We start from the raw sequence: 23,642 nt of genomic DNA, 5'->3' as shown, positions 1-23,642 counted from the left end.
ATGTGTCACGGACAGCGGTGTCCGCCAATGGGCGAGCGGGAAACGGACCAATGGGAACGGGCGGCGCGACGGCGGCGGCGGCGGCCAATCCGCGACGAGAACACTTGGAGCGGGGGAATCAAACACACCTACACGAGCACCAATCAGCGCCCCCTACACATCCGGTGCGGACCAATAGAAATTCACAGCGCGGCAAAAACTACACATCCACAGCGCGGTACGTGCGCTCCCGCACAATAATACTGTAAATAAAACATTTTTTATTATAAACCGCCTTTTGCGATTTTAATACAAACACAAAGTTGTTACAGTAAATTAATAATTTTTAATAACTTTAATTAAATAAATCTCAATTGAATCAGTCGGGATGAATGATTTCGTGTCAAAGGTCATGGGCGGGTAGTAACGTGCCGCAGTTATTGAGCAAGGCGTGTCAGCGAGGCTGTGACCTATTCCTGTCTGCATCTGTCCTCAAACGCCCTCCACCATCTATCAACGACAGCACGGCTGAACTTTGACCCCGAGATCGTCTGCGTGTTTGAACCCTTTGTCCTTTTTCACAGCTGCGCAAACTTGACGCAACGATTGTGGAAGTAGATAACGAGACGCTTTTATTAAATTCAACAATATTTATGCTTTTTTCTGTAACTTTCGCCGAGTGACTCAAACACACCTAGAGTCGCACTAACAGCTTTAGAATAGAACGTTCTGTACTAGAATATCTGCGACTGTTCAGTTTATGCCACGCGATATAACTCCCTCTGCTGGACAAACGTGGATCTTCACATTGAGCATCTGTACTGTTAAAACGATATTTTCTTATTTTAGGTAATTATCTTGTTATGAACATTTAAAAATCCGTCATTTGCCTAAATAATCGAGAGAAATAAAATCACCCTATATTTGGAAGTATTTTACATCAAATCATTTAATTTTAAACTTGTAATTCATTTAAATTGAAATGTTGCTTTCTTAAAACACTGCTTTTCCTTTAATAGTTTAATAAAATAAAACAAATAAAATATTGAATTTATTTTTGTGTATTAACAATTCAAGTAAAAATAAATGTCGAAAATCTTCGATATATATATATTTAAAACATATAGCTCGATATTCCTTTATGAATAACTCAAAAATTAAATTAGAATTCGATTATTTTCAATTGTTAGCCTTTTAAACTCACCATTGTCTGGTGACACTATTATATCACGATTTTTGTATTGAATTCAACAGGCTACAGATTTGAAAAATATTAGGTTAAGAAACCTTCTTTTTTGAATTATTGAATAATAACAAACCTTATGCGAAAGAAAAAGGATTCATAAAAAAAAGAAGATTTTTTTCAATTATTAAAAAAAAAGAAGACATTCAACCTTTAAATACATAAATGATATAAATGATATAAATATTTAATGCCTAAAGAAACCAACAACATTTCAATAAAAAAATCCAAGTCTCAACATTTAAAATATTTAACAATTAAACATTCTGATAACATTATACTTATTTCCACAACTTGTCTGATCTCCTGTTGCTGCCTACGACTGAAACTTTAAAAACTCTTTAAATCATATATATTTTTTAATAATATATTTATTCATGTACCACTGTTTGTAAAGGGTATTTGTGTGTTTTAATAAGTGTTAATAAATACAATTATTATTATTTATTATCATTTACAATAATCACCCCCCACCCCCCACCACCTGAATAAAACAAACAATAACGACAAAGAAATAATAATAGTAATAACAACAGTAAAAAATAAAGTTGTACTATACCAACAACAGAAAAACGAATTAAAAAAATGAATACAATTAAATGTAACGATCCATAATAATAACTGTAGAGTCATTATTATCATTTTATGTGACTCACCGGATGGTTTCAAAATCAATCGATGACCTATAAGGATGTTAGTGTCGAAGATAAGATAAGGAATAGATATGAGGGATAAGAACAATTTTACAGAAACTGTAAAACAGTTTTGATGGATACTAGGACAGGGAAAGAGTTCACATGAGTGCACTTTACACTTCTTTTGACTCATTGCTGGATTCTGCGTATACGATTAATCGTGATTAATCAAGGGAATTAAAAAATAATGAATTGTTGCCTAGAAAAATGATGTCAAAACACGATCTGGAGTTTATAATCCATGTGTTTGTTCCAGTCTCGTTTAAACTATTGTAACGGTTTATTTTGGTGTCTCAACAAGAAGGATCTGTCTCGCCTGCAGTTCATACAGAACTCTGCTGCGAGAATTCTGAGCCGCTCTAGTAGAAGAACTCACATTTCTCCGATCCTTAAAACTCTTCACTGGCTGCCAGTTTCTTTCAGGATCAACTTTAAAATTCTGGTTCTTACTTTCAGATCCATTCATGGTCAGACCTTCCATCAGTGATCTGATCCAGACTTACACCCCAGCTCGGGCTCGGGCCTTCAAGAAACATCTTAAGACATTCTTATTTGTGCAGGGTTTTCCCTGAGTTGGGACTCCTGTGTTTGTCTCATGTGTCCTGATCTTTTAAAGTATATATTTTGATTGTTCAAGCGCTTTGTGAGCCTGGTCTAGAAAGATCTTTACAAATAACCTTAACTTTACATACAACGTATCCTGGGCTCTTGTATTATCTAGTCGGACACCCCTCATCCAAAATGGAGTCACGGGATGCAGGGGACCCTCAAAAATCAGACGGACCCTCCAGCACACTTCAGACCAAAACAGTGAAGAGACCACAGTGATGTTGAACCTTTTATTCCAGCCAGAGTGCAGCGGGATCAAGGAGGGCGGACATGTGGGTGTAGGATTTACCGACCAATCGTGGCCCTTCGCCGGGGCCAGTACTTATCCGCACGTCATCCAACCGTCACTCAGATTTGGATCATTTTGGTTCAGAACAGCGACGCCATCTACGATCCCAGCATGGTAAGAGACTCCAGCGTCGCCGAGGACAATTAAATAAAGTTTTTTTTATTATTCCCAGTGACTGATGATCAAATATTGACCTAGATTTTCTTTCCTCTCTTTCAGACCACTTATACAGATAAAGGAGAGAAGGTAAGAATTAAAAATAGATTTAAAAATATATATATTTGGTTAAACATTTGAAATGTTGTTGCAGCACCAAAGGGGAAAGTTTGTCCGGTTTCATCATGTGACCTTCTGGGTCGGCAACGCCAAACAGGTCGGTGGCAAATAATTAATAATCGGGTCAATTTGAGTCACAAGATTGATCTACGACGAGAGAAAAAGTGCAAAACAAACTGAAATATCTCCAAAGATGTGAAGTTAAAAAGCACGTCTTCTTCAGGCGGCGTCGTTCTACTGCGACAAAATGGGCTTCGAGGCTTTGGCCTACAAAGGTCTAGAGACCGGCAGCCGAGACGTGGTCACTCACGTCATCAAGCAGGATAAAGTACGAAGAAAAATGGGGTTCTTTTAGTATTAAATCCACATTTACGCTCCCGTTCATCTCTTCTTTCAGATTGTTTTTACCTTTGAGTCGCCGCTAAACCCTGGAAATGAAGGTTTGAGTTGTGTTGTTTTTTTCATGTCAGAATACTTGTTCTACATGTTGTGTCTCCACAGAGTTGGGTCGACACCTCATGAAGCACGGAGACGGCGTGAAAGATATCGCCTTTCAGGTGGAGGATTGTGATTTCCTCGTCAAGGTAAGGATTGTTTTCTGTGCGTCGTCAACATCAGAGTTGATAACAGAGTTGATCGTTTTTAATTATTTCATTTGTTGCATCAGAATAATTTTTCTATGTGAGTGTAATTTTATTTTCCATATATCACAGAAAAACTTCACATATTGTCATTATTTTTGTCACACAAATGAAAGGTTAGATTATCCATATCTATATCTATATATCTATCTATCTATATATGTATACAATTCAATTTCCCAAAAAAACAACATGTATGACCACAAAAGAATGATATTTAAAAGACTCACAAACAAAGATATTACACATACAATATTATTTAAGACAATTAATTCCTTATTGTTATTATAAGTGGACAATATATATTGTTTTAATGTTTGTTTTTATTATTTTAATAATAATATAGTTTAAGATGATATACATTTATCGATTTTAATTCATTTATATTATTCAGTTCAGTTTAGTTCAGTTTATTTTTAGAAGGACACAGTTCATAGGTTTTACGTGATGTTTATTTCTAAATGAATTTAATTAAATAATATTTATGTACATTCTTGCACTTATGGCTTTTAGTTAAAAAAAAAACTAAAAAGAAAAAGTTACACTCGCGATTCCTAGTAATTCATTAATTATCTATTAGTATTAAATAAGGACTAATACTCATTGAACTCTTATAACAAAAAAACATGTTTATCCTGAAACGTTCTAGGTTTTAAACAATTATTTAAATACAATTATTTAGATAAAAATATATAAATCAATAAAAATCAAGTGTATTTGAAAGTATTTTAGGTTCAAAGTGAATGGTTTTTATTTGTTATTATAAATTGGTAATCGAGGGAGAAACATGTTGTTGCGGTTCCCTGAACTCTGTACTGGGGTCAGAGTTTAAATAAATACAAGTTTCAGATCGATTGTGTATTTTTTTTTTTCTTCTTCTTCCAAACGGGTTAATAATTTGACGAGCAGACAGTTACTAACACTGGCCACTAGATGACGCCCTAGATGCCTTCTCACACCGTTGACCTCTGACCTTTGGCCCCTGGCGCAGACAGCGCGGGACCGAGGGGCAGCGATCGTGAAGGAGCCCTGGGTGGAGCAGGACAGTCACGGGAGGGTCAAGTACGCCGTGGTCCAGACGGTGAGTGGAAAGTTAAAGTTATTTTTAATTTAAGTTATTTTTTCCTGACCTGTCGTCCACAGTACGGGGACACGACCCACACTTTGATTGAGTACCTGGGACCCTACAAGGGACTTTTCCTGCCCGGATACAAGGAGCCCCTTTTCAGAGACCCCCTGCTGGCCCAGCTGTGAGTTAATATGTATTTACATCTAATGTTAGTAACAATTGTCACGTGATTTATGAACCATTATCACTTGATTAATGTAGTTTTTATTATGATATAATAAGGATTTTTATTATAAATTCATGATTAAGAGAAGCGTGTTGCATTCATAATCCTGTTTATTTATTTATTCTCATTTCTTACGCTAATAAAATATGTATTAGTTGGTTTTTTGGGGAATTTCTTTCTGTTTTTCGAGCAAAATATTCTTCTGTTTTTCACCCCAATGGTTTTCAGATTTCTGTGCTATTTATTATTCAGATTGCGTGCGAATGATCTTCGTGTTTTTTGTGCAAATTCTTCAGTTTGTCATTCAAATCTTTTTTACATTTTTTCTTTACTGCAGATTGCGATTCATTTCTCAGGTTTTTTTTAAAGCATTTTTATTGGTGTTTTTTCTGTTTTTCATTATAATTGCTTTATGTTGATTGTGAAAATCATTAATTTTTTATTGTTATTTATTCTTCTTTTTTTTTGCTAATTTTTTTTTTTTTTTTAACCTTTATAATCTTTCTGTTTTTCATGCTATCGTTTTTAATTTTTATCCACATTATTTATTTTTCTGCTTTCCGTGCTAATTATTTACATTTTTAAGTGGAAAAATTCATTTTTTTGTGATGGATAAATTCCGTTTTGTTTTGCAATTTTTGTCTGGTTTTCTTACTTTTCTTTTTCTTTTTTCTTGCTGTTATGCAATAATTCTACAGCTCGAGTGTCTTGACCATTCAAAAAAAAAAAGAGTTCCGAAAAAAAAGGGTGGGAAAATATCTAGCACTGAAAATAGAAGAAGGAGAAAGAACATTTTTGTTAATTTTCTTTCCATTTTTCATGCGACATTTTTATTTTTGGTGCTTATGATTAGGATACCACTGCAGTATTTAAATATACAAAAATACAGAAAAAAAGTAAGAAAATAAACATAGTGGAATTTCTTTTTAGTACAATGTCAAAAAAAAACAACCCCCCCAATAAAATAAACCCGAAAAATAGGATTTTTCTTTTTGTCTTTAAATTAATTCAATATTCCTCCATTATAAAACACCATAAAAGTAGTAACACTTATTTGTTTTAAATTTTTTTTCTCTATTGATTCCTCGATCATTTAAATGAAATGCAATATTTTTTAAACGCGTCGCCACCTACAGGTTCGTCTAAATGATGACGTTTATTTAATTAACAAAAACATTTGCATAAATCCACTTCCTGTCAGTCCTCCTGCAGGTCTGCGCTTTATCGATCACGTCGTGGGAAACCAGCCAGACGAGCAAATGGTGCCAGTGTCAGACTGGTGAGTCGTGCTGCTGCTCACGTACACACACACACACACACACACACACACACACACACACACACACACACACACACACACACACACACACACACACACACACACACACACACACACACACACACACACACACACACACACACACACACACACAGGGCGGGCTTGAGTAAACACAACCTGCAGTGACGACACTATGAACTCTGATTTGGTTAACCTCGGGTTTCCAACGCAAAGTTCACCACGAGGTCAAGATAACGAGTGATTATTGTTCTGATCCGAAAAAAGGTATCGAGATTGTTTGATGTTCCACCGGTTCTGGTCCATCGACGACAAGCAGATCCACACGCAGTACAGCTCGCTGAGGTCCATCGTGGTCACCAACTACGAGGAGACCATCAAGATGCCCATCAACGAACCGGCCATGGGCAAGAAGCTGTCGCAGATCCAGGTCCGAGCTCACGCACTTGACCGTCATCATCATGAACTTTATATATATCTTTATATATATATCTTTATATATCTCTCTCTATATATATATCATTATATATATCATTATATATATCTTTATATATATATCTTTATATATCTCTATATATATATCATTATATATATCTTTACATATATATATTTATATATATATCTTTATATATCTTTATATATATCTTTATATATATATATTTATATATATCTTTATATATCTTTATATATATCTTTATATATATCTTTATATATATATCTTTACATATATATCTTTACATATACTGTATATATTTATATATATATATATTTATATATATATCTTTATATATATCTTTACATATATATATTTATATATATATATCTTTACATATATATATATTTATATATATATCTTTATATATATCTTTATATATATCTTTATATATATCTTTACATATATCTTTATATATATCTTTATATATATCTTTATATATATCTTTACATATATCTTTATATATATCTTTATATATATCTTTACATATATCTTTATATATATCTTTACATATATCTTTATATATATCTTTATATATATCTTTACATATATCTTTATATATATCTTTACATATATCTTTATATATATCTTTATATATATCTTTATATATATCTATCTGAACCGTCTCTTCATCTGGCAGGAATACGTGGACTACAACGGTGGACCAGGCGTCCAACACATCGCCCTCAACACCTCAGACATCATCCAAGCTGTGAGTCTCTCTCTCTCCGCCTCCATCAACAGGCATCACTAGTCGAACCCAGAAGGATCTATTTCATCATAAAGCAGGAAGAGCAAAATGTGATGGAAAAAGATCAAAGATAAACCTAAATAGCTCTTTGTGACCCTGGTCTTAAAAAGGTCTCTATAAATACTTATTACTTACTTACTTACTTACTTACAACATTTATTAACCTTTTATTAAAAATATTGAATCTAATTATTCTGGCGGGAAATATTTATGCATAAAAGGACAAAGAAATAAAGGATTTTTTTTGTTTTTTTTTTGTTATTATTTTGTGATTTATCTTTTTTAATTTAAACTTTTTTTTAAATTAAAAATATTACTTTTTTGAAGAACCTTTTTTTGAAAAAAAGTTTAATTCAAGAATTTTTCTTTAATTGAAAATATTTTCTTGATTAAGCAAATTTATTTAATTGAAGATATTTCTTTTTAACTAAATATAATCTTTCTGATTGAATCTTCTTTTTTTTTTTAAACTTAACGTATTTTTATTGTACAGAATAATTAAGAAACAAATGTAACTCCAAAGAATCAACTATATTTGTATTCAAAGGTAGATTTGTTATTTTATTATTAAATTAAAAATCGCAGTTTTGATTAAACAAATTTAGCTTTGATTAAACACATTTTTTTAAATGAAGAAAACATTTTAAAAATAATGAATCAAGGCTTCGACCTCCACATGAAAAGACTCCTCTTACATAAAAGGTTCAAACAGGAAGAAAAGGAACGAAGCTATTAAACATCTTCAAATAGAGATTTTTTTCAGGTCCATCAATCCTGCGTCTTCATCTCCAGACGTCTGTCCACAGATCGTCAACCTGCGAGCCCGAGGGATGGAGTTTCTCGCTGCTCCCGACACCTACTACGAGTCCCTGCGGGAGAATCTTAAAAGTGCCAAGATCAAGGTGAAGGAGGACCTGGACCGTCTACAGGTGAGGAGAGATTTTATTTTCTAACTCCTCCGGCTCCTCCTTAAAATCCCGGTGGTTTTCTCCAGGAGTTGAAAATCTTAGTGGACTACGACGAGAACGGCTACCTGCTCCAGATCTTCACCAAACCCGTGCAGGACCGACCCACGCTCTTCCTGGAGGTCATCCAGAGGAACAACCACTTTGTAAGTGACCTGGAGGTTTTAACAGTTCCCTGCAGGTCGTGATGTTCCCCTGAACACCTGCGAGCAGCAGCCGCCCACCGGGGAGACTTGAGTAAATCAATCACAGCCGCTGATTAAAGGCCTGAACGAGGGGGATCTCTGGTTCGTGTTGCGCCCTGTAGCACCAGAACTCTGTCCAGGCAGGCTCACTTCTATTAGCTCTCACAGTCACTTGTACTTGTGTCATACTACAAGTCCCAGCATGCAGTGCAGGTGCAAACGTTCTGGGTTTTTTATTTTTGGGCGAATTATGTTTTTCCTTCATCTTAATTTTTCTGTTTTTAATCTTAACATTTTTTTCGGTATTGTTTATTAATTTTTTTTTAGTTTTCCGTGCCACTTTGTTTTTCGTGCTAATTTTCTTACGTTTTATTTGTGCTAATAATGTCCATTTTCCATGCAAATTATTTTTCAGTTTTTCTAGATTATTTCTCTTTTTTCCTGTGATTTGTTTTTGTCTTTTCAAGCTTATTTTTCGTCAATTTTTCATGCTGATTTTTCTTCAGTATTCCGGGCAAATCGTTTTTTAGTTTTTTAAGTAAGTGCTTTCTATTTTTGTGCTAATTATTTCCTTTGTTTACCGTTAAAGGTTTTTTCGTGCTAGTTCTCATCAGTTTTTCATGCAAATTATATTGTAAGTTTTCTGCCAAATATTTTTCCATTTTTTCACCAATTATATTCTGTGTTTCCTGTAAATTGTTTTCTACTTTACTTGCAAATTTTCTTCAAGTGTCGCGCTAATAATTGTATGTTTTTTTTCAAAGCCAATTTCTCTCTTTTCTTTTAAGCAAATTTCTTTTCAGTTTATTTCTTTTTTATTATTTTTGCTGTTTTTCGGGCAAATATTATTTCTTCTTTGACACAATGACTGCCATCTGGCGGCCGGAAGAATAATTGCAACACTAAAATGAACTAACGCAGTGAATATTTTCAAGTTAATGATAAATGATGTTTAAAAAAATCTACAGTGCTCTTGAATACTTATACAGTATTATGGGAAAAACATTGCAAAGCAAAAAAAGATTAATCTTATTATTGTCTTAAGATAATCTTACCATAAACCTGTGGGTGAAACCACACGGCTGCACCGTCATTAAAGAGCTGACCTTCATAGAGGGTCACATACGTGTTCTCAGGGCTGCAGGGAAGAACCGACAGATGTTCGGCATCAACACTATTTATCCAGGATGTGCTGAAAGACAAGATGCTCCGAGAAAAGTGACAGAAGAAACCAGATCTCTGGACGATTAACCATCTGCGTCTTCTGCTCTCAGGGCTTCGGGGCAGGAAACTTCAAGTCTCTGTTCGAGGCCATCGAGAAGGACCAGGACGCCAGAGGGAACCTCACCGAGCTCAGTCCCCGAGGGCTGGCCAAGAACTGACAGAGCACTTAGACTGTTTTGTCTGCTGCCATCACATCGACACTGTATGATGCACGTGTACTGCAGGCTGTTATCAGATACGCTTGAAGCCAAGTTGAGATCGTTGCTGCTGTTTGGCCGAATAAAGATGTTCCTGCATGTTGACATGTGTCTCTGAGGGTCTTTGGTTCAATCTTCTCTATTAACAGGTAATTACCCCCGCCAAGGAGATTATATTGTTATTCTCTCTGTCAGCAAATGTACTCAGGAACAGATTTAATTTATGAACAAACTACATTTAATCAAAACTCTGAAGCAGCAGGAGCTCCCGACTGGTTTCTCTTGTTTAAATGGAGTTCGTTACACCTGGATTCTTTCGGTCTCAAATTTCTCTCTGTGTGTTTTATTGGTTTTCCTTTAAGAACTTTGGTTTCCTTCTGTTATCAAGGTGTTTTCTACATGTTAACTAACAAGGTTTTTTGTTTTGAAAAAAAAAACATCGGGTAACATTAGCCTTTGAATTCTTTTTGTGCTATTATTTTTCTGTTTTTCATGCAAATTATTCCTTTTCATTTTTCTGCAAATTTTACTCGGTTTTCTTCTGAATTAGTTTTTTTTTTGGTGCTAATTTCCTTCTTTTTTTGTGCTATTATTTTTTTGTTTTACTGATAATAATGTTGCTGTTTTTCTCTGCTCATTCATTTTCACTTTTCTTTGCAAACATTTTTTCAGTTTTTCAGGGAAATGCTTTCTATTTTCGTACAAATTCTTTTCAGTTTTTCCTGTGAATCTTTTTTTTTGTTTGTTTTTAGTGCTTATTTTCGTGCTACAAGAAGGTATTTTCGCTGAAGTAACAGTAGCACATGAATCTCGACACATCAAGTCCCTTGTTTCAGTCAAATCTACTCAAAAAATAAACCTGTAAACTAATGAAAATAAGTGAAACACAAATTTTATACGATTTATTTTCCGTTTTAATCTGAAGGTCTTTCTCTAAATCTCAAAAAATACAGTCTGAGGTGCAAATAAAAGCTAATAATAATGAAAATAATCATATGTTTCAAACATAAAAACCTTCATCAAGTAAATTTGAGATATTTTTACAACTTTAAAATGAGTGGAAAATTCAGGGGAAAAAATGCTGTGTCATCAAAAAAAAGTTTTTGTTACGAAGAAAGTCACCACAAGAGTTTTATTTCAAAATAATTTATTTGCATATAATTGGAATGAAGGCAGGTCGATACATTGGTGATGGCACTAGTCAGTTTTTTCTTTCTTTACAGAAACCACTTTTCTTTCAAACCTGGACAACAATGGATAAATATATTAGTAAATAAATATATTAGTGACACGTCACTATATTGAAATGTTCTATTATATATAAAATACAACACTATTTCATCCTTGTTTTTTTTTTTGTACACAAAAGTCTCTGTGATATACTGACAAATCCCTTTAAATTCTGGAGGGACTTTTATTCTTTTTTTCTCTTTTAGAAAAAAAAAAAAAAGGCAGTTTCAGCTCATTTTTCTTGCAATAAGAACAGCACGAGGAGGGCGGAGAGGACGATGCAGATCCTGGTTTGGATCCATGGAACAAACATAAGCGAGGGTTTGTTCTGCTGCTGGTGTTTCAGTCGATCTCGTTAGAAAAACACATTCAGAGTGAGGTACGGGTGCGAAGCACTGCATTGATTCTCTAGGATTGTCTGAAACGTACATTTTATTTGTCCAGTACGGAGGAAAATAAAAAGGGTAACCAGGTTAAATAAGAGCCTCAAGGACGTCCACATGGACGAGTAGACACTCGTCGACTCTTAACAAAATTGCCGGCGATTTAAAAAAAACGACTCTTTAATTGATAGTGTTACCGATAAAAAAAGGCACGACAATTAAATTCACTGCGCAGGATTTTTCTTTGGTTCGTCGGACGAGAGTTCGATGTGTTGTCCGGGTTTTTTTAAGGCACGTTTGAAGATGGTTCAACAAAGACCAGGTTCATGTCTGATGAAGATTGTGCGAAGAATCCGTTTGTCCCAACAAACTGTACTTAACAAGTACCATTAAGTGAAAAATAAACTTATTCAACCATGTAGAACACACCACACAACTTTGATGGTTTCAAGTAAACATCTGTATGGAAGTAGATACGATCAGAATTTTATTCTCAAGAATTGAATGTGTTTTAAATAATTTAATTCGGTATTTTCTATATTAAAAGGTTAAATACTTTTTTTTAGTATTAATAATGCAATAAAAGAAATTTGATTTGTTTCAATATTTTAATTCCAGTAAAAAAAAACTGACATATTCCTAATTCAATGTTTAAAAAAAAAGTATAGCCTTTAAAATTAAAAATAAAAATGTATTGTTTTCATTTTAATTCAATTATAAAAAAAGATAAAAATCTACTTTTATATACAAGTTATTGAATCAAATTAACAAATTCAACCTGTCAATATAAAATTTTATTCAATATTAATTAAAAACACACAATTTCAATAAGAAAATTCCAAGTTTGAACACTTGAAGTGTTAAATTCACCAATATTTTGATGACATATATCTGATATATATCTTACTCTTCTACGACCTTTAACAATTGGTTTATTAATAATACAAAAATAATTTTCTAGTTAACATCAATGTTCTATGTTGAAAAGATTTTTTGCAATTGGTGGAAACTTAAATGATCCTTTAGTAACTGTACATGTTGAAAGCATAATCAAGAAGGTTAGAAACTGATAAGAATGTAATGCAATGTATATCGATTAAAAATAAATAAATACAATTATTTAAATATTTTTTTCATATTTAATCTTTTATCATACTTCTTTTATGGCTTATATTTCAGAAAAGCTGTTTATGTGCTGGCAGGAGTCATTACGTGCTCTGCAGATAAAAAAAATCCCAGGGATGACTGAGGATGAGAGGATACAGTGACTCCAGCAGCTTTTTAAAGCTGATGTTTGGACATATTTTGGTTTGAAAACAAATAAAAGCAGTTAAGACTTCATGAGAAGAGTCATGTGGTCTGTAAATACTGCAACACCAGAGTCAAGTACTCGACAATACTACACATATATAGTTGTTACTACAGTATCAAGATACGTATGGTATCGCCAGTTTCTTTGCCAAAACACACTCCTAAGTTATATTTCAATTCATGTGCTTTGATAAACACGTCTTGTGCGTGTGTATTCGTGTTGCAAAATATTTTCTTGGGACAAATTATATATATATATATATAAAATATATATATTTTTATGTAGATTTCAAGGTTGTGTGGTGTGGTCAGATGGATGATGCAGGAAAAGGAAAAAAGAAAAGAAATGCTATTTCTTCAAATACATTATGTAGTAACAATTTGTTGGGACTCAAACAGTCGCTCACACATCGAACAGGTGAAACTGAATTTGTGTGGATGCAGCCTCAGAACTCTACTAAGTGCTAATGATTACGCTGCAAAATCCCGAAAAAATAACAAAACAAAACAAAACAAAAACAGGACATGCAGTTTGACTGCAAACGTCCTTAATCTGATCTGGGAACGCTAAGTGCATCTTCTGTCTGAATGTGACCGGATCATACATTTCGACGCTAAAATGTACTTTTTGAAAACGATGAATCAAGTGCGGCTGATTTTTTTTTTAAACTCTGACAAAAGATCTGACTGACGGCGACGAAGTGAGGAAACTCTCTGGTACCTTAAAGGAACGTCTTCCCATTTGTTTTTCTTCCAGTGTTTGTGAGTGAAACGACGGTTGATTTGAAGGCACTTTGTGTTTTTTAAGGCTGAGATTAAAGAGTATTTCTGTAGCTTAAAGGAGGTGATATTGATGTGGGGGGGGGGGGATGGGGGGAGGGGGGGTCCACTGAGGTCAAACGTAACCGTTGGCAACATAAAAAAAAAAAAAACAATAGCTTGAAAAGACAATAACATCATTCAGTCGAACCATAACGAAGTGAAAAGATTACCGACTACAAAAAAAAAAAAAGGGGTTTGAAAAAATGATCCGAACCCCAAACATGTTGAAAAAAAAAAAACAGCTGCCATTATTGAAGTATTGAAAACAAGACGACCTCGGGGGGGAACTGAGACGACTGCGGGAGCTTCATGGTCGTGAACAATCACTACAGCAGTACCTGTGAAAGTCGGGCACGTTAAGAAATCTGAGCTGAGGTAGCTGGAGAGAAAAAAAAAAGAAGCTTTTTTTTGTTGTTGTTGTTGTGGGTTTTTTTCTCAGCCGAGACGGGGGAAGGTCACGCAGGTCAAAGTACCTCGAACTTGAAGAGATGGATGGATGTTGAAGACACTTCTCTCATCAATACAATCACTGGTTTTCTCATCTTCTAAAAAAAAATTCACTTTGCATCAACGACACTACGAAGCTTGTCCGTCCTGGGTTTGAGTAAAATCAGAAGGAATTACGTGGAAGACGTGAGCCAATGAGGAGGCTCGTCTGTTCCTCTGTAGCTGCAGGATTATGGGTAGTTTTTTTTTTATTATTATTACACTCCAGACTCCTCTTCAGATCCTGTGAACAAACAAATACAACGTTAGATTTTAGATTCAGCAAAACATGACCATAAAATTGTGTTTAAAGTACATATTTGATGTCAGATTACTTTCAAAAGTTAATGGAAATGTACAGAATGTAGATGATTATTTAACAGTACTAGTATACTTGCTAGCTTAGCTTGTCAAAAATGGGACATAGGACTTAGTAGATAGTTTCCTAATAGTAATATAAAACAAAGAAAACTTAAAAACTTATACTGTTCTGTAATGCCACCGCAACAAAAGCTTTCTGATTCTGATTAGCTTGTTAGCTTAGCAATCAATAACCGTCCTAGCTGCTGTCATTGTAAAGTAAAATTTACAACCCAATGACATAGTACAAATGAAAATGGTTAATATTATAAATGTTTTTTTACAACTGAATATATATATATATATATATATATATATATATATATATATATATATATACAAATGAATGATTAGCTTGTTAGCTTAGCAACTTCATTTCCAGGTTCCATCATTCTTATGTGAAATGTACCAACACATAACATAAGGTAAAAACAAAAACAGTAAAACAAATATATACTATTTTTTATTTAAAAAAACAATATTAAGTTAAGGAAATTTGAAACTGTATCATTAGCTTGCTAGCGGCTGTCATTCTAAGGTATAAATAACCACCCCATGACATAGTAGAAATGAAAACTGACAACATAATATTCTAAATTACTTTTTAAAAGTTTGATGCAAGATAAAAAACCTTTCTAAATAAATGATTAGCTTGTTAGCTTAGCAAGTCGATAACCGTGGTTTGCTGCTGTCATTTTTAAGGTGACATTGACCACCCCGTAACATTGAGATTGTATTTTTTCAACATTGATATAAAGTGACGTAAACATTTTAACTGAATTATTAGCTTGGTAGAGCTAGCTAGAGTCACTTTAAGGTGAAATGTATAATAATAATAAATAGTATACAGGAAAACTGTTAAAATATAAAATTTTAAAACAACATTGATTTAAAATGAATTAAATTTGTCACTAAATGATTAGCTTGCTAGCTAACGATGATGCTAACTTGCTAGCGGCTATCATTCTAAGGTGTCAATTACCACCCCATTATAGCAGATTTAATTATTATTAACATTATTATAAAATTAATAGAATTCAAAACTGAACGATTGGCATTCCCTGCTATGCAGCTTTCACTGCTAAGGTGAACCCTACCACCACATAACGTATAGAACAAAGGAAATAATACTGTATAAGATGAAGCATATTTGTTACTAAAGGATTTGTGTGTTTGTTGTCTTAGGAAGGCTCTGAGGGGGAATTTAGCACCCCATAACGTATAGTAGAAAAGAAAACTGGTAAAATGATGAATTACTTTCCTTTCAAAATCAATATAACATGAAGGAGATTCTAAACAGAATGATTAGCTTGATAGCTTAGCAAGACAATGACTGTACAATATGCTGTCTACGGTTGAATTGACAACCCCATAACATATTAAAACATGAAGGAAAACTGTTAAAATAGTTCATCTTTTTTTAAACCTAATGATTAGCCTGTTAGCTAGGCAGGAAAATAACCGTGCTAGCTGCTGTCATTCTGTTGTAAAATCTGTTAAAAATTGCCACCTGCGTCACATATCAAGGGTAGTATGAAAATAAAATATATTCTTGCAGTGTCTAACGTTAAACTAATGTCTTGAGATTAAAAGACGAATGAGACCCTCACCCTGATTGTGGTAAAGAGTTTGGCAGTACAAACAAAAGTCTGTGTTGCAGTCCGCAGCAGAACTATGGTTAACCCTGCAGGTCGGTCTATCAACGGAGGTCCCGGGTCCTAGGAGCTGCGGCTCCGAGCGGGCCTGCTGGACCCGCTTCTGCCAAACGACATGAGCACCGGCGTAGCAAGGCCACTCCTCTATACCCCCAGAGTCCAGGATGAGGGGTACAGGGACGAGAGCCTGCCGCAGCTCGGGACGGGCACAACAGAAACCCGGACCCTGACCGTAGTGGATGTGAACGCTGCGATCGTCCTGCAGATCCAGACTCTGGTGAAAGTGAACAGAGGGTCCATCGAGCAAACAAGGCCCCAAACGCCCTAATGTTGTGGGTGGGTGTGTGTGTCCCTGATGGCAGCAGTGGGTTTGTAGCTGTAAGGGAATTGGGGCCATTAGGACTGAGGGTCCTGAAGAGTCATGGTCACTCGCAGGACTTGGTCTGTCGGTGGGGTCTGGCTTTGGGCAAAGGCACGGGCTGTGTTTGGGGAGAGGAACAGGTAAGTCTTTGTCCTGGGCTAGAGTGATAGGAGCTGTAGGTGCAGCTGCACCCCCTTGCTCTTCATCCGAGTCTCTGCTTAGCCCCTGACCATGTTCCCCCTCCTCATAGTGGTGGTGTCTGTGACGGTGGTAGTGGATGTGGCTGAAAACAGTCTGAGGAGGGTCCTCGGTGCATCCCACTTTGTTCACCACTGAATCTAAGGACCTGGGCCGGGCCTGTGCTCCGAGCTCCAGGCTGTTCCTGCGAGGGGGGTGAACCTGGCCGGACCCAGGCCCATAATACACAAATGGATCATAGTCACTACTGAGAGAACTGCGGAAGGTGGACCAGCTGCCGTAAACCCCCTGCAGGGAAACGTCAGTACAATTAAGAACTGAGTCACTAGAAGATCCGTGACAAGGACCCGAGCTGGAGTCGCTGGCCGGCCCGTCCGGCAAATATCCGCTGCACTCCGTGTGGTAGCTGCCGCCCGAGCAGCTGCCTTCGTCCAGCCGGTGGGGTCCGCGGAGCTGCTGCGTGACGTTGGAGTTGTGGTGCAGTCTGGAGCTGGAGGCGCTCCGCTGAGCCGGGCAGGAGGAGCGGTAGTTGTGGCAGGGCCGACGAGGGGTGTAGTGCTGGGCGGATGTTCGGCAGTTACTCCCGACCCTGTGGGGCCGGCCCGGACCCTCCGCAGGGAGGTGGTATCCGCACGACGAACCCAGTGGCCTGCTTGGTACGAATCGTAAAGTCTGAGTGTCCACAGGAGACGAGGCGCTGTAGTGGCCCAGCGAGGGGTAGGGGCCCGAGGGTCCTCGTGGATAATGCGGCCTCATGGAGAAAGGGATGGCGTGCTGGGGGAACGGGTGGTTATGGGGGCTACTGTAGGACTGCGGATGTAGGAAACTCTGGCTTTGCTCCGCACTCTGCTGGATTCTGCTCCTCTGGGCCTGGCGCTCCGTCCCTGCAGAACGACGGAACAAATCATTGACGTCAAATCCAACGATTTCCAGAATCTAACCAAGCTTTTCCTCACCCATGATGTTGTGCATGCAGAGCGGGCAGGTGCGGTGCTGGATCAACCACGGGTCCACGCAGTCTTTGTGGAACTCGTGGGCGCAGGAGATGATCCTCAGATGCTGTAGAGAGAACTGAAGGTCAATACCTTCGGACTCGTGATGGGTTTATGAGGCCTCATGAAACAGTGTCACGATACAGTTTCTTCATCATGAAAGGCCACTAGATGGCACTCTTAGGTTAGAATGTGATGCCAGGTTTCATTGAATTGGTCGATCGGAGTAAAGCGGAGAGCGCCATCTAGTGCCTTTCAAAATGAAGACACTGTTTCATGATATCTAAGCCCATCACTACAGCAGCCCCTGGTCGTATCACGGTTCACCTTCCGCAGTCTCGCGGTTAGTCTTCTTGCCCACAGAACTGCATATTTAAATATATTGTAGCTGCAGGCGGCAAGACCCCTTGTCATTATTCACTCTGTTACAAACATGTGATTTATTCGAGGAGAAGAATTACAAAACCACACGACTAAGTTAGACGCACCAATTACTGCACCCACCTTACTTATTGTGCCAACTAAACGGTGAACTCCCATGATGCCGTGAAGGCTACAATATTGTCTTTGAATTCTAGGTTTATGTTTCCCAGTCAAAAGTGATTGAGATGTTACTGGTAGGCTGGGCGGCAAAGCATTACAGCCGCTGTACGGGGTCACTGTTCAATTGTCGGTAATTTGAAGTGACTTTTTAATCAGCAATAAATGAAGGCCCACTGAAGACCAAGTGTTACTCTCACCTGTCCGTCCTGAAACTCCTCCAGACAGATGGCGCACACCGGACTAGAGTTGGAGCTGCTGGCCGACCCCCAAGCGGGCCGGTGGTGCTGAGAGCCGGCGCAGCCCTGGGAGTTGTAGGTCTTGGTCTCCAGTCGACTTATGGCACGCATGGTCTGCTGGTGGACGGAGTCCTAAAGCGCAGCGATAAAAAAGAAAACCACGTTGGTGGATCGTTGGAAGGCTTAGAGCACGGAGACGCCGCCGCCGCCGCCGCCGCCGCCGCTTCGACTCACCCAGGTTCTGTTGGACTTGCACTTGTACCGGAAGGCGAAGATGAAGACGATGGTGAGGATCGCCAGGACGATGGTCAGCAGGATTCCGACGTCGTAATGCGGCTGGAATTAAGAGTTTGCACGTATGAGATCTTTAAGTCGTGTGCTCGCGTTCAGGAAGCTCACCTGCCGAACAAGTCATTCAAGAATCTCTAACCACGGTAATTACCAACAATAACTGTCATTGTGAAAGTCATTGTGGTATCGATAATAGTCGTTTCCACAGAAGAATTATGGGTGCGGCATAAGCGGATTAAGAATTAAATTTTAAATACTGTTTTTATCCACAAATGTAACAAACAGGAAGTGAAATGTATTTATCAGATTGACATAATAAAATAATAAATAATCATTCAAGTTTAAAAGAGACAGGAACATGAAAACAAGGTGAAGGCTCATCTTATGGTAAAAATACCATAAATGTAAAGTAAATAAATAACAAAATATTAAATTACATGAAAGTAGTAGTTTTTCAAGTAATTATACCTTGAGAAAAGAGTAAATTAACATTCTAAATCACTTAAATATAAAACTAAAGTAATAATAAAGTAGTTTATTAAGTAAACATGCTGTAAAAAAAAGTGCGAAATTTACTTTCTAAATAAATAAAAATGTTGCCTGCACATAGTTTTTAGGAAAAGTATTAATGTATTATTTGTTATGTTTAAATAATAACATATATTAACAAAATATTTGGATTTAACTAAAACAACCCTTTTCAAAAGGCGTAACACCACTTATACTATTACTTTATCAGAACTCTCTCCACTTCTTAAGTTACCACTTAAACCAACACAAAATTGGCCTTAATTACCAGTTTTACACAATTATTGTTGACACAATCTTGTCAAAAATAATTGTTGGGTGTCGCTTTGAAATTATTTTTTATTAGCATCTGTTTTATCATCCGTCTTATGAAAGAAGCAGTGGCTTTGGAACGTTCTGTGCACAAGTACATGAAGTGTACATGGAGTTGTTGTGAGGAAAGGACGGTGGCTGAGAAGTGCACAAATAAATGAACAAACAATTAAAAACAGATTTACAAACTCTGAATTTTTGTAAATCTGTTTCAATAAAACTTGATTTCCACAGTTTTTAATCCTTTTGAGTAGTTTGTAAAAATGTTTCAATAGTTTGTAAACTAGTTTCTATAGTTTGTAAATGAGTTTCAATAATTCGTAAATTTGCTTCAATAGTTTGTAAATTTGCTCAAAATGTTTTGTAAATGTGTTTCAATAGTGTATATATTTTTTAATTGTTTGTACATTTGTTTCAATATTTTGTAAATTTCTTTCAATATTTTGTAAATGTGTATAAATAGTTTATAAATATGTTTTAATAGTTTGTACATATGTTTTTTTAATAGTTTATATATTTTTTCAATTGTTTGTAAATGTGTTTCAATAGTTTGTAACTTTGTTTCAATAGTTTGTACTTTTCTTTCTTTAATTTGTACATTTGTTTCAATATTTTGTAAATTTCTTTCACTTTTTAGTAAATGTGTATCAATAGTTTATACATTTCTTTTAATAGTTTGCAAATGTGTTTCAATAGTTTGTAAATTTGTTTCAATAGTTTGTAAATTTGTTTCAATAGTTTGTACTTTTGTTTCTATAGTTTGTACATTTGTTTGAATATTTTGTAAGTTTCTTTAAATTTTTAGTAAATGTGTATCAATAGTTTATAAATTTATTTTAGTAGTTTGCGAATGTGTTTCAATACTTTGTAAGTTTATTTCAATATTTTGTAAATGTGTATCAAAAGTTTATAAATTTATTTTAGTAGTTTGCGAATGTGTTTCAATACTTTGTAAGTTTATTTCAATACTTTGTAAATGTGTATCAAAAGTTTATAAATTTGTTTCAATAGTTTGTAATTTTGTTTCTATAGTTTGTACATTTGTTTCAATATTTTGTAAATTTCTTTTAATTTATAGTAAAGTGTATCAATAGTTTATACATTTCTTTTAATAGTTTTCAAATGTGTTTCAATAGTTTGTAAATTAGTTTCAATAGTTTGTACTTTTGTTTCTATAGTTTGTACATTTGTTTCAATATTTTGTAAATTTCTTTCAATTTTTAGTAAATGTGCATCAATAGTTTATAAATTTCTTTATATAGTTTGCAAATGTGTTTCAATAGTTTGTCAATCTGTTTCAATACTTTGGACTTTTCTTTCTCTAGTTTGTACATTTGTTTCAATATTTTGTAAATTTCTTTCAATATTTAGTAAATGTGTATCAATAGTTTTTTTTTTCTTTCTTTTTAATAGTTTGCAAATGTGTTTCAAAAGTTTGTAAATTTGTTTCAATAGTTCGTACTTTTCTTTCTATAGTTTGTACATTTGTTTCAATATTTTTTTAATTTCTTTACATTTTTAGTAAATGTGTATCAATAGTTTATAAACTAGTTTATTGCACATTTTTTCAGTAGTTTTAACATGTTTTCCATAGTTTGTAAAGTTGTTTCCTGAGTTTGCAAAATGGTTAAAACAATTGTAAATATGTTTCATTAATTAAACTTGTTTCAACAGTTTTTTTTTAAATTTGTTTTGTAACTTTACAAAAATACTATGAAATTCTGTTTCTATAGTTTGTAAATGTATTTCAATAGTTGGTAAATTTGTTTCTATAGTTTGTAAATGTGTATCAATAGTTTATAAATTAGTTTCAATAGTTGGTACATTTGTTTCAATATTTTGTAAATTTCTTTATATTTTAAGTAAATGTGTATCAATAGTTTATAAAACATTTTTAATAGTTTGCAAATGTGTTTCAATAGTTTGTAAATTTGTTTCAATAGTTTGTACTTTTGTTTCTATAGTTTGTACATTTGTTTAAATATTTAGTCAATTTCTTTCAAAATTTAGTAAATGTGTATCAAGTTGGTACATGTTTTCCATAGTTTGTAAAGTTGTTTCCTGAGTTTGCAAAATGGTTTAAAAAAATGTAAATATGTTTCATTAATTAAACTTGTTTCAACAGTTTTTTTTTAAAATTTGTTTTGTAATATTACAAAAACACTATTAAATTCTGTTTCTATAGTTTGTAAATGTATTTCAATAGTTGGTCAATTTGTTTCTATAGTTCGTAAATGTGTATCACAAAGTTGTCAATTTGTTTTTATAGTTTGCAAATGTGTTTCAATAGTTGGTCAATTTGTTTCTATAGTTTGTAAATGTGTATCACAAAGTTGTCAATTTGTTTTTATAGTTTGCAAATGTGTTTCAATAGTTGGTCAATTTGTTTCTATAGTTTGTAAATGTGTATCACAAAGTTGTCAATTTGTTTTTATAGTTTGCAAATGTGTTTCAATAGTTGGTCAATTTGTTTCTATAGTTTGTAAATGTGTATCACAAAGTTGTCAATTTGTTTTTATAGTTTGCAAATGTGTTTCAATAGTTTGCAAATTTTTTTCAGTAGTTTTTACATGTTTTCCATAGTTTGTAAAGTTGTTTCCTGAGTTTGCAAAATGGTTTAAAAAATTGTAAATATGTTTCACTAATTAAACTTGTTTCAACAGTTTTTTTTAAATTTGTTTTGTAACTTTACAAAAATACTATGAAATTCTGTTTCTATAGTTTGTAAATGTATTTCAATAGTTGGTCAACTTTTTTCTATAGTTTGTAAATGTGTATCACAAAGTTGTCAATTTGTTTTTATAGTTTGCAAATGTGTTTCAATAGTTGGTCAATTTGTTTCTATAGTTTGTAAATGTGTATCACAAAGTTGTCAATTTGTTTTTATAGTTTGCAAATGTGTTTCAATAGTAGGTCAATTTGTTTCTATAGTTTGTAAATGTGTATCACAAAGTTGTCAATTTGTTTTTATAGTTTGCAAATGTGTTTCAATAGTTTGCAAATTTTTTTCAGTAGTTTTTACATGTTTTCCATAGTTTGTAAAGTTGTTTCCTGAGTTTGCAAAATGGTTTAAAAAATTGTAAATATGTTTCATTAATTAAACTTGTTTCAACAGTTTTTTTTAAAATTTGTTTTGTAACTTTACAAAAATACTATGAAATTCTGTTTCTATAGTTTGTAAATGTATTTCAATAGTTGGTCAATTTGTTTCTATAGTTCGTAAATGTGTATCACAAAGTTGTCAATTTGTTTTTATAGTTTGCAAATGTGTTTCAATAGTTGGTCAATTTGTTTCTATAGTTTGTAAATGTGTATCACAAAGTTGTCAATTTGTTTTTATAGTTTGCAAATGTGTTTCAATAGTTGGTCAATTTGTTTCTATAGTTTGTAAATGTGTATCACAAAGTTGTCAATTTGTTTTTATAGTTTGCAAATGTGTTTCAATAGTTGGTCAATTTGTTTCTATAGTTTGTAAATGTGTATCACAAAGTTGTCAATTTGTTTTTATAGTTTGCAAATGTGTTTCAATAGTTTGCAAATTTTTTTCAGTAGTTTTTACATGTTTTCCATAGTTTGTAAAGTTGTTTCCTGAGTTTGCAAAATGGTTTAAAAAATTGTAAATATGTTTCATTAATTAAACTTGTTTCAACAGTTTTTTTTTTAAATTTGTTTTGTAACTTTACAAAAATACTATGAAATTCTGTTTCTATAGTTTGTAAATGTATTTCAATAGTTGGTCAATTTGTTTCTATAGTTCGTAAATGTGTATCACAAAGTTGTCAATTTGTTTTTATA

At 34.4% G+C, this 23,642-nt stretch overlaps 2 protein-coding genes across 2 annotated transcripts in view; one reads left to right on the top strand and one right to left on the bottom strand.

The window, feature by feature from the left end:
* hpda (4-hydroxyphenylpyruvate dioxygenase a) lies at window positions 1–10,244 on the top strand. The gene is made up of 15 exons (XM_087808113.1): window positions 1–217; window positions 2,766–2,929; window positions 3,035–3,061; window positions 3,126–3,188; window positions 3,315–3,419; window positions 3,489–3,531; window positions 3,593–3,675; window positions 4,724–4,813; window positions 4,876–4,982; window positions 6,229–6,306; window positions 6,592–6,754; window positions 7,458–7,529; window positions 8,375–8,497; window positions 8,563–8,679; window positions 9,993–10,244. Exons 1-15 carry the CDS (start codon window positions 1–3, stop codon window positions 10,098–10,100), a joined length of 1,560 nt encoding a protein of 519 aa, XP_087664239.1. The 3' UTR covers window positions 10,101–10,244.
* A 2,293-nt stretch (window positions 10,245–12,537) lies between these two features.
* Window positions 12,538–23,642, bottom strand: part of rnf43 (ring finger protein 43) — a 114,910-nt gene continuing 103,805 nt past the window's right edge. Inside the window, exons 5-9 of the mRNA XM_087808265.1 lie at window positions 18,951–19,052; window positions 18,678–18,848; window positions 17,902–18,004; window positions 16,342–17,829; window positions 12,538–14,615 (exon numbers count right to left, since the gene is read on the bottom strand). Of these exons, the coding sequence (XP_087664391.1) occupies window positions 14,590–14,615; window positions 16,342–17,829; window positions 17,902–18,004; window positions 18,678–18,848; window positions 18,951–19,052 (1,890 nt within the window). The 3' untranslated portion in view covers window positions 12,538–14,589. The remainder of the gene's footprint in view (window positions 14,616–16,341; window positions 17,830–17,901; window positions 18,005–18,677; window positions 18,849–18,950; window positions 19,053–23,642) is intronic.

Source organism: Callionymus lyra, chromosome 14 (genome assembly GCF_982586985.1).
Source record: "Callionymus lyra chromosome 14, fCalLyr1.hap1.1, whole genome shotgun sequence".
Taxonomy (NCBI): domain Eukaryota; kingdom Metazoa; phylum Chordata; class Actinopteri; order Syngnathiformes; family Callionymidae; genus Callionymus; species Callionymus lyra.
The sequence above is the reverse complement of the archived record's forward strand: the minus strand, read 5'-3'. Positions and strand labels throughout refer to the sequence as shown.